The 12,175-nt window shown below is 44.0% G+C and overlaps 1 protein-coding gene across 1 annotated transcript in view; it reads right to left on the bottom strand.

The window, feature by feature from the left end:
• Nucleotides 1-12,175, bottom strand: part of SUSD1 (sushi domain containing 1) — a 644,959-nt gene that overhangs the window by 535,288 nt on the left and 97,496 nt on the right. The window contains exon 3 of the mRNA XM_073663765.1: nt 4,150-4,302. Within this exon, the coding sequence (XP_073519866.1) occupies nt 4,150-4,302 (153 nt within the window). The remainder of the gene's footprint in view (nt 1-4,149; nt 4,303-12,175) is intronic.

Raw genomic sequence — 12,175 nt, 5'->3', positions numbered from 1 at the left:
ACTTACACACACATCCACAGTGTTTTGAAGAATAATATAAAAATGTCCCATTTGTCAAGAAGACGCTATTTACCAGAGGAGGCATACGATTTCCTTGCCTCCGACATGAATTCAGGCAGTGAGGAAGATCCCACATTCCTCTATTTCTCTTCCTTCTCCTTCTCATCTAGTGAGGAGGGACCCCCAGCAAGGCACCCTAGAACCCAGGCAACCCCTACTGCAATCGATCACAAATGCCCCCCCCCAAGAAAATTATCAGCCTGTTATTCCGCATTTCATCGGCAGCTGAGGAATCCAATTTGATGTTACAGGCCTCACTGAAATTGACTTTTTCAAATTATTTTTCAGAGAGGAAATAATAAATCTTATGGTTGCCCAGACAAATTTGCATTCCCATGAATTTTTCACCCAAAATCCCACATCATCATACGCTCAATAGTAAATGCAGCCGAAATTATGTCATTTTGGGACATTGTGCTGCATGTGGGCATAGTCAAAAAAACAGAGCTTCGGCAGTACTGGAGTACTGATAGTCTCTACAGCACACTAGTATTCTTTATGGTCATGACAAGGACATGATTTGAAGAGATCCAAAACGTTTTTTTGCATTATACTGATCTAGCACAGTGTCCTCTCTGATAAGAGCCTAACTTTGATCGTCTATATAAAATTTGGCCAGTAGTTGAACACTTAAACAGAAAATTTGCTGAGGTGTACAATCCCCAGAGGGACATCTGTATTGATGAATCTCTGGTTCATTTCAAAAGGAGGCTAAAATTCCAACAATACTTTCCCAGTAAGAGGGCCAGGTATGAAAGTAAACTGAACAAGCTGTGTGAGAATACCTCAGGGTACACCTACAGATTTAGGGTCTACGAAGGGAAGGACACCCAGATTGCCCCCCCTGAATGCCCCCCTGTTCTGGGGGTGACTGGGAAAGTTGTGTGGGAATTGTTGCATCCACTGCTCGATAAGGGTTATCATCACCTCTACGTAGATTACTTTTACACCAGAATCCCACTCTTCAAGACCCTCTCTATCAGAGGTAGAGTTGCATGCGGCACCGTGCGAAAAAATCAGAGAGGCCACCCTAAGCCGTTAATACGGCAACTGCCAGAAAGAGCGACAGCAGAGCCCAATGCAGAGACAACATACTAGTGGTCAAGACAATGTACTTATCTTGACCACCATACACGGTGACAACAGCTCCCTTGTCACTGTCCAAAGTGCCACAACAGAAGTCCCAAAGCCAGAATGTATCCTGGATTATAAGAAGTTCATGGGGGTGTAGATCTCTCAGATCAGGTCTTCAACCATACAGTGCCATGTGGAAAGCTAAAGTATGGTACAAAACAATTGTCCATGCACATTGTACAGATGGCACTGTACAGTGCTTTTGTGATATTTCGATCTGCAGGCAATACAGGAACCTTCCTTCTTGTAGATAATGGTTCTAACTGTGGTGCGCTGGAGTCCCAAAACTTTAGAAATTGCTTTATAACCTTTTCCGGACTGATAGATGTCAATTACTTTGATTCTCATTTGTTCCTTTAGATCTTAGCATGATGTCTAGCTTTTGAGGATCTTTTGGTTTACTTCACTTTGTCAGGCAGGTCCTATTTAAGTGATTTCTTGATTGAGAACAGGCATGGCAGTAATCAGGCCTGTGTGTGGCTAGGGAAATTTAACTCAGCTTTGCAAAGATGTGATAAACCATAGTTAAATTATGTTTTAAGGGGGGCAAATCATTTTTTCACATAGGGCCCTGTAGGTTTGGATTTCTTTTTTCCCTTAATTAAAAAGACCTTCATTTAAAAACTGTATTTTGTGTTTACTTGTGCTATCTTTGTCTAATATTTAAATTTGTTTTGTGATCTGAAACAGTAAAGTGTGACAAACATGCAAAAGAATAAGAATTTAGGAAGGAGGCAAACACTTTTTTCACACCACTGTATGTAGCAGTATTCCACATCTAATTTCCACTTCAGTGTTATAAAACTTACATGCATGGCACATGGTTGATAAATGTGTCGTATTGCAAATTCTACAATAGTTTGCTGTAAAATGCGATGAAAATAGGCTGCTTGTTGAAATGTGCTGCTGCATGGTGATTCTAAATGGCATTATTTTATGAAGCAAGGTAGTCTCCCCGAGAAGCAACACATCTAGGAACGAATAACTGATTAAAACAGCTACTGACTATGTCACACATTTTGCTCTGTTTTTTTTCTTTATGAATACATAAGGATGACCTTTGTATTCCTCCATACAAGAGAACACTCTCCATGGACTTCTCTGCGTTCTGAACTATGGCTCCTTAAAACTCAGAGCCTGAAAAGAGCTACAATACTGCAGTATGAATGGGACAGTTGTATGGACAGAAAAGTCAATGGAAGAATAACACTGGTCCCAATATAAGTGGTCTAAATCAAATATAGCATTCTCCAGTATGAATATTGGAGTATATTTATTAATACTGTCCTAAAGTGGAACAGGAAAATCCTAGATCAGACAGATACTGTGCCAAATTTATCACAGTAGTGAATGCTGTATGGTAAATTTGGCATATGTTGAAAAAAAAGTTAAATACATTTCTCTTATTTACCTACTACCAACTCTTGATTGGCATACTTTACATGAATATTTTTTGCAAAAGAATTATGCACGTCATAAATAAGTCTGTCTGTCTTTTCTTTTTTTAAATACTACCAAAACTGCATAGAAAGTCTAAAACTGTGTAAAGATAGTAAAGTGCACCATATAACTGTCATGTGAAAGGCAGATATGAAATTACAGAAAGTGTTTGGCTACAAGTACAAACCAATTTTTAAATCTAAAGCAGTAAGTGTATCTTCACTAGGGTCATACAGAGGTGATTAAAATTTTGTGAACCCTTCAGAATTTTCCAGTTTGTCAACCGTCCACAAAACATTGTTCTAATTGCGTTCTAACTAGTGATGATCGCGCATGCTCGTTGCTCGAGATTTACAAGCATGCTCGGGCGAGCACCTATTATCTTCAGCGTGCTCGGGGGTTTTCGTCGTTCCGTGAACATGATTTGCGACTGTTTGACAGCTTTAATACATGTGAGGAATGCTGGAAAAACAGGCATTCCTCAGATGTATTAAAGCTGTCAGTCACAAATCATGTTCACGGAGCGATGAAAACTTAACCGCTGAGCACACTGAAGATAATAGTTGCTCGCCCGAGCATGCTTGTAAATCTCGAGCAACGAGCATGCTCGATCATCACTAGTTCTGACTAGTCCAGTTGATCTTTAGCAAACTTCAAATCTTTAGCAAACTTTCTGCTTGCAAACCTACCATGCACATGATTATTGCCCAGTGCCCTCCTGGTGGTGGGACTCTAATGTGAGAGAAGCCTTTAGTTGCTTAGAAGTTAACTTTGTGTTCTTGCAGACTATTATATGCCTTGCTCTTTGAGAGATTTTTGTTGCTCAACCACTCCTGGCGAAGGCAATAGTGGTATAGAATGCCCTCCATTTGTACATAACCTGTCTGATTGTAAATTGATGGAGTCAAAACTCTTTAAAGACGGTTTTGTAACCTTTTCCAACCTGATGAACACCACAACACTGAGGTCCTCAGAAATCTCCTTTGTTCGTGCAATGGTATACTGCCAGAAAGATACATTGTACAGATTAGACATTGATAGATTCCTGTTTTATAAATAAAATAGGTCACTCACTGACATCTGATAGTTGTCACATTATCTGAAAACACCAGAATTTAATTTCACCTTTATCTGCTAATCCTAAAGGTTCACATGTTTTTGCCACTCATATACATGTGACACTGTATCATTTTCCTCATGTAAAAAATGACAACGTTTAATAATTTTGACTCGTTTGTTTGATTTGGTTCTCTTTATCTACTTTTAGGACTTGTGTGAAAATTCGATGTACTTTTAGGTCAAATTTATGCAAATATATGGAAAATTCTGTAGGGTTCACAAATGTTCAAGCACCATATGTATGTTTGTTAATTATTTGATGTAACTTATATAAATGGAGTAATTTGAAAATTCTAATCTATAGATTGTCACAATTAGGTAATAACAGAAGATACCTGGAATCACTGCATTTACTATACAATGGAAACAGTCCAGTTGAAAGGTTCTGCTACTCACCTGTGCAAAAAGTGCCATCATTAGGTATGAAGTTTTCATGGTTATTGGATGGTCGGTACCCTTTTAGACATATGCAGTAGTAACTTCCATGTGTGTTATGGCATGTTGTGTGTTCTCCACATATCTTATGTGTTCCTTGGCATTCATCTTTATCTGTTAAAATGTTGAAAGCAAATATTATACAGAGAGATACAAGCTGGATTTATGAAATATTAGCAGTAGCTAATTAGGTACATAATGTGCTATAAATATAAATAAAATATGTATGAAGCTTGTTGCAAACAATAGGAGCTGTATACATCCAAATGTGCTCCCTCTAGTGGTAACTGAAGGCAGACCACATTTTGTTAAATTTACTTGATGGTTGAATAAAGGAATTTGTAAAAAGTACCTGTTCAAGAATGCTTACAACCTACAATAACGGTGATGCGACTGCACTGCCATATAAGCAAGTTTTACCCTTCCTTACTGAAATTGTAAGCCGTCGCAGGGAGGGTCCTCACTGCCATTGTACCGGTCCGTCTCTTAGCCATATGTAGTTATAAAAATATGGTTTATAGCACATTACAATTATTTTCCAATACATAGTTAGGTATAAAGCAAGTATATATACACTGGAATTAAAGTCACTATAAACTAAATAACAATAATAATAATAATATACATCCAGAGGAAAAATTCTAATTTCTTCTAGAGATTATTTTTAAATAATTTTTCTATAAACTTACAGCCTGCCAACAAAAATAGATTTATCAGTTTAAAACAAGTATTTAAACTAAAAATAAGGCGAGAATATGTTAATATAAGAGCTTCTGTTAATGTTATTGACTATCTCTTTAGTCACCCCCTAAATTATTAAGATTTTTTTCCTTTTAAACAACTGTTGCATTCATTTTTAGGAAGTCTGACCATAGAAACCGTTCTTTTTGAATCTGTACTATCTTTTAAGATGGATTGCCAGGGCTTCTTCCATCATGTGATTGAACAATAACCAAATTTGTCCTTTCAGGGCACAGTAGTGGCGTAGTGGTGACTAGAATTTAATTGGAAGTTGAGTATACTTTGTTTTTTTATGTGTATATTCAGAAACTAGAATCACTACTGTTTAGCGCAGAGACAATGCATTTTAGTGTATTCTGTAAATGTGTTTTCCAGTATCTGACATTGTCCTTAACTTGGAATTGTAAAATATCTATGGACTCAATGGAAGCACAACTTGTTATTGTTGATATTTATGGAGGTGAATTTATAGAATTGGGTATATCTTTCTGATTGCTGAGTTTCTGACCACTGGCACCCCCAGAAAAGCAGGTGTGAATGGAGAGGAGCAGTAGACGATCATAAGCATTGCCTTTCCATTCGTTCTTAATGGGACCACTGCAGATAGCGTTGAACTCATCTGGTCTCCAGCACTCTCATAAGAATGACTGAAGCGACACTGCACATGATCAATCACCACTCCATTTACATGGGGCTCTTTACTGCCCCAGACTTTGGTATCAGTGGAGGTCCCAGTTGTTGGACCCTCAGCAATCAGGGGTTTGAGGATAACTTCCAAACTTGAACACCCCTTTAAGATCAAAATGAAAAGTCATAGAAACATAAAAGCCTGAATTCATCAGTGTTTTCACAAAAATAGTGGTGTAAAACAGTGCGCAACTCAAATTTGCGCAAAAATGTTGTGGCTTTTGGCATTTTCACACCAGTCCTAGCCAGATCTCCACATAGGCGGAACAGGGAGTGTCGAAGACTGGCAAATTCTTCAAAAGTTATGCCACCTTAATGGTATAGCTTATGCCAGAAATATACTCCATTCCCTGACTGGAGTAACATTTCTGGCGAAGCGCATGCCTATGATAAGATGTGCTTAATTCACTAAGTGACATACACCTCTTAATACACTGCTCAAAAAAATAAAGGGAACACTCAAATAACACATCCTAGAGCTGAATGAATGAAATATTCTCATTGAATATGTAATGCACACGCCCGGGCTGAGCGGCGTGTGCGAGTGATTCCACTGGACCGTGCCGGAGAGTGATTGCCTGGAGGGGCGTAACTAGGTATTCACCCGATCCGACCAGGGTCGCACGACGGCATACGACGCCAGTGCACCAAGGAGGAACCGAGCAGAGGGACCAGGTGCTACTCCAGGACAGACCCCGGACACGGCTGTTGACGCACACAGGGGAACGCAGGAACAGACTGGTTAGGCTGGCGCACTGACTGGTGGGTATAGGCAGGCACGACTGGTATGCAGGCAGGCGGGTATGCAGGCAGGGGGGTACAGGCAAGCACAGCTAGAGTGCAGACAGGGAGGCACTAGCAGGTAGGAACACTGGCGGGATAGGACCCAGTACACACTGGGACTCAGGAACAATACAGGCAGAGGGGTACAGGCAAGCACAGCTAGAGTGCAGACAGGGAGGCACTAGCAGGTAGGGACACTGGCGGGATAGGACCCAGTACACACTGGGACTCTGGAACAGAACCACAGATGTGGCGGACAAACACAGCAGAGTGAGGCCGCCCAGAGAGGTGAGCGAGAACAGGGCAGGACAAGACCGCCTGGAGCGGTGAGCAAGAGTAGAGCAGGACAAGGCCGCCAGGTGCGGTGAGCAAAGGGTCAGAGCTGAGCGAGACTGCCGGAGCAGTGAGCAAGAGTAAAGCAGGACGAGACCGCCTGGAGCGGTGAGCAAGAGTGGAGCAAGACTGCCGGAGCAGTGAGCAAAAGGGTCAGAGCGGAGCAAGGCTGCCGGAGCAGCGAGCAAAGGAGTCAGAGCAGCCTAGAACCGCCGGAGCGGTAAACAAGGAGTCAGAGCAGGCTAGAACCGCCGGAGCGGTGAGCAAAGGAGTCAGAGCAGGCTAGAACCGCCAGAGCGGTGAGCAAAGGAGTCAGAGCAGGCTAGAACCGCCGGAGCGGTGAGCAAAGGAGTCAGAGCAGGCTAGAACCGCCGGAGCGGTGAGCAAAGGAGTCAGAGCAGGCTAGAACCGCCGGAGCGGTGAGCAAAGGAGTCAGAGCAGGCTAGAACCGCCGGAGCGGTGAGCAAAGGAGTCGGAGCAGGCTAGAACCGCTGGAGCGGTGAGCAAAGGAGTCAGAGCAGGCTAGAACCGCCGGAGCGGTGAGCAAAGGAGTCAGAGCAGGCTAGAACCGCCGGAGCGGTGAGCAAAGGAGTCAGAGCAGGCTAGAACCGCCGGAGCGGTGAGCAAAGGAGTCAGAGCAGGCTAGAACCGCCGGAGCGGTGAGCAAAGGAGTCAGAGCAGGCTAGAACCGCCGGAGCGGTGAGCAAAGGAGTCAGAGCAGGCTAGAACCGCCGGAGCGGTGAGCAAAGGAGTCAGAGCAGGCTAGAACCGCCGGAGCGGTGAGCAAAGGAGTCAGAGCAGGCTAGAACCGCCGGAGCGGTGAGCAAAGGAGTCAGAGCAGGCTAGAACCGTCGGAGCGGTGAGCAAAGGAGTAAGAGCAGGCTAGAACCGCCGGAGCGGTGAGCAAAGGAGTCAGAGCAGGCAAGGCTGAGCAGGGGGGACAGGGCTCTGTTCACACAGAACAGACAGGAAGGGAAAGGCAGAGCCAGATACCCACAGGGTACTTGCAGTGAAGTAGCGAGTGGACCACAAACTCACAAACGGGAGTACAGAGACAACAAGCAGGAGTTAGGTACGAGTTCAGACTCTGCAGAAAAAGGAAGGGAACGGACATAGAGGCAAAACAGGTAAAGGATAGGAGAGAGTTCCGACTGGAACTGAGTGTACGGAGGAGACCGACACTGCAGCGGAATACAGGAGCGGGTCTGGGAATACGGCCCCCAGAGAGGCAGGACGAACAGGCAAGGAGCGTGTTCAGACAGGACAGACAAGATACAGGAGCGGGTCTAGGTAATCGGCCCCTAGAAGGCGGGAGGAACAGGCTAGGAGCGTGTTCAGACAGGACAGACAAGATACAGGAGCGGGTCTAGGTAATCGGCCCCTAGAAGGCAGGAGGAACAGGCTAGGAGCGTGTTCAGACAGGCCTGGAAATACAGCCTCCAGGATAGGCAGACAAGAGAACACAGAACGGGACCTGGCACCTTCAGAGTGCAAGCACACACTGAATGAAACACTATGCTCAGGCAGGGATTGATTGCAGCAGCTGGGTTATATACCAGGTGACAGACAGCAATAGGCTGAGGACGCACAAGGGGTGTGACCCACAGCAGGTACAAAAAGCAGGAAGTGATCGGGCGCCGCCCTTAAGCAGCAGAAACAGACACAAACAGACAGCATGGAGGGAAGCCAGAGAGACACCCTGGACTGGAAATCAAGTGCGCGCTCTTGCACAGTGGGAGATGGACCACCATGCAAGGACGCCGCCAGGTATGTTACAGAATACATTGTTCTGTACAAAGTTGAATGTGCTGACAACAAAATCACACAAAAATCATCAATGGAAATCAAATTTATTAACCAATGGAGGCCTGGATTTGGAGTCAGCCCCAAAATTAAAGTGGAAAAACACACTACAGGCTGATCCAACTTTGATGTAATGTCCTTAACACAAGTCAAAATGAGGCTCAGTATTGTGTGTGGCCTCCACGTGCCTGTATGACCTCCCTACAACGCCTGGGCATGCTCCTGATGAGCTTGCGGATGGTCTCCTGTGGGATATCCTCCCAGACCTGGACTAAAGCATTTGCCAACTCCTGGACAGTCTGTGGTGCAATGTAACGTTGGTGGATGGAGCGAGACATGATGTCCCAGATGTGCTCAATTGGATTCAGGTCTGGGGAACGGGCGGGCCAGTCCATAGCTTCAATGCCTTCATCTTGCAGGAACTGCTGACACACTCCAGCCACATGAGGTCTGGCATTGTCCTGCATTAGGAGAAACCCAAGGCCAACCGCACCAGCATATGGTCTCACAATGTGTCTGAGGATCTCATCTTGGTACCAAATGGCAGTCAGGCTACCTCTGGCGAGCACATGGAGGGCACACCATTACTGACCCACTGCCAAACCGGTCATGCTGAAGGATGTTGCAGGCAGCAGATCGCTCTCCACAGCGTCTCCAGACTCTGTCACGTCTGTCACATGTGCTCAGTGTTAACCTGCTTTCATCTGTGAAGAGCACAGGGCGCCAGTGGCGACTTTGCCAATCCTGGTGTTCTGTGGCAAATGCCAAGCGTCCTGCACGGTGTTGGGATGTGAGCACAACCCCCATCTGTGGATGTCGTGCCCTCATACCACCCTCATGGAGTTGCTTTCTAACCATTTGTGCAGACACATGCACATTTGTGGCCTGCTGGATGTCATTTTACAGGGCTCTGGCAGTGCTCCTCCTGTTCCTCCTTGCACAAAGGCGGAGGTAGCGGTCCTGCTCCTGGGTTGTTGCCCTCCTACGGCCCCCTTCACGTCTCCTGGTTTACTGGCCTGTCTCCTGGTAGTGCTTCCAGCCTCTGGACACTACGCTGACAGACACAGCAAACCTTCTTGCCACAGCTCGCATTGATGTGCCATCCTGGATGAGCTGCACTACCTGAGCAACTTCTGTGGGTTGTAGAGTCTGTCTCATGCTACCAGGAGTGTGAAAGCACAACCAACATTCAAAAGTGACTAAAACATCAGCCAGAAAGCATTGGTACTGAGATGTGGTCTGTGGTCCCCACCTGCAGAACCACTTCTTTATTGAGTGTGTCTTGATAATTGCCAATAATTTCCATCTATTATCTATTCCATTTGCACAACAGCATGTGAAATTGATTGTCAATCAGTGTTGCTTCCTAAGTGGACAGTTTGATTTCACAGAAGTTTGATTTACTTAGAGTTATATTCTGTTGTTTAAGTGTTCCCTTTATTTTTTTTGAGCAGTGTATATTAGGCGCATCTTACTCCTGCATGCCCATCATTATAAATAGCGTACAAGGCACAAGTCTAAGGATTCACTCACACTCAGCAGCAGCCCTCACTTTCTCTGGATGTCTTGATTTTTCCGAAGGAGGGGAGAGTGAAGCCAGTGCTGATTGGCCCCAGGGATTGCATGACGTAACAATGTTACTTGAACCCCAGGAGAGCCAGTTCCGACACCGCTGGAATGGAGCCTGCAGTGGAGGTGAGTATAAGTGTTATTATTTTACTAAGGGGAAACCTAGGTATTCAAAAGGGATTGTCCAAGTACTGGACAACCCCTTTAAATATTATATGGGCCTGTCCTTTTTATTATCTGGGGCTGCCCTTTTTATTTAACCCCTTCATGACCTATAATGTATCTATATGTCATATGTCACCTCCTCCTCTTTAATGCGGGCTCCGGCGCTGAACCCTCATATTTTCAGGCACATGACAGCTGATCTGATCAGCTGTCACTTGCCCCTAACAGTCGCAGGTGGAATTGTAATCCACCCGTGGCTGTTAATATCTTAAATGCCGCTGTCAACCTCTGACAGCATTTAACATGCACGCGCCGGAAGCATGTCACAAACCACACCCATCGGCACTCTTCTCACATGATCGCTGGGGGTCTGCAGGAGACCCCCGTGCTTGTCACTGCATATCTGCTATGAGTGCCGCCTCGTGGCCGGTGTTTATAGCAGAGGATCTTTTCTGCTACACATAGAAGGGCTGCAGCCCTGCTATGTGTAGAAGAAGCAATCAGAAGATTTCAGCTTCAAGTCTCCTAAGGAGATTATTGAAGTCAGTAAAAATTGTAAAAAAAAGTTTTAAAAAATATTTTAAAAAGTCCAAAAATATAAAAGTTCAAATCACTCTCTTTTTGCCTCATTCAAAATAAAACAATAAAACAAATAAAAAATACACATATTTGGTATCGCCGCATTAAGAATCACACGATCTATCAAAATATAAAAATAATTGATCTGATTGGTAAACGGCATAATGAGAAAAAAAATCAAAATGCCAGAATTATGTTTTTTTGGTTGCAACAACATTGTAATGAAATGCAATAACAGGCGATCAATACATTGTGTCTAACCTAAAATATCAGTAAATATGTCAACAGAGCACGCAAAAAATAAGTCCTCACCCAGCCCCAGATCCCAAAAAATGGAGACTCTACAGATCTCGGAAAATGACGCCATTTTTTTTTTCACAAACTTTGGAATTTTTTTTACCCACTTAAATGAAAAAGAACCTATACATGGTACACTATATTGTAAAATCAATAGTGTAGTTCAAAAGTACAACTCATCCAGAAAAATACAAGCCCTTACACGGCCATATTGATGGAAAAATAAAAATGTTATGGCTCTGGGAAAACAGAGAGGAAAAAACAAAAGCGCAAAAATGGAAAATTCCAAGGTGGTGAAGGGGTTAATATAAGAGTGGGCAAACCTAGACTGGTGATTTTTAGTGATGAGCGAGCACTAAAATGCTCGGGTACTCGTTGCTCGGGTAAGCAAATTGGAATACTCGGGTGCTCGACCCGAGCAACGAGCCCAATGTAAGTCTATGGGAAACTCGAGCATTTTTCAGGCGGCTCCCCCCCAGCGGTCTGCAGATGGCCTAAAGATTGCCCAAATCGATGGGAACCGTGCTCAAATGACATGGGAACAGCATGGGGAAGACCCCTGGAAGCATTTCTGACTCACAGGTCACTGCTGTCAACAACGTTGTCACAGTATTACGCCACTTTTACGGACTCACAATAAAACATACAAAAACAAAACCAAAATGGATTTTCCTGGGAGATATGTTAAGGAACATGCTTTTCAGGGTAATGGCTTGTATATAAGGCAAAATAAATGACCAAAACTAGTCCTCCACACCTTGGGCTATGTTCACACATATAATTTTTGATGGGTTTTTGCACTTTTGCATTGCTTTCAACTAAGACAAATGGATTCACTGGGAAATGTCATTTTAACATTTTACAACCTTATCTGGCCATGTGGTGTGTGACACATCATCAGACATATGCATATAGTGCTGAAAAGACATGGGAAAAGCATGGGGAAGACCTCTGGAAGTATTTCTGACTCCCAGGTCACTGCCTAAAAGTGTGCGCATCATAAGTGATCCTTGGCGCATGCGAAGATGCC

Source organism: Phyllobates terribilis, unplaced genomic scaffold, assembly GCF_046119375.1.
Source record: "Phyllobates terribilis strain yellow unplaced genomic scaffold, ASM4611937v1 Scaffold_1__5_contigs__length_1240528914, whole genome shotgun sequence".
In the NCBI taxonomy this organism is placed as follows: Eukaryota; Metazoa; Chordata; class Amphibia; order Anura; family Dendrobatidae; genus Phyllobates; species Phyllobates terribilis.
This window is presented reverse-complemented; position numbering and strand designations above follow the sequence as displayed.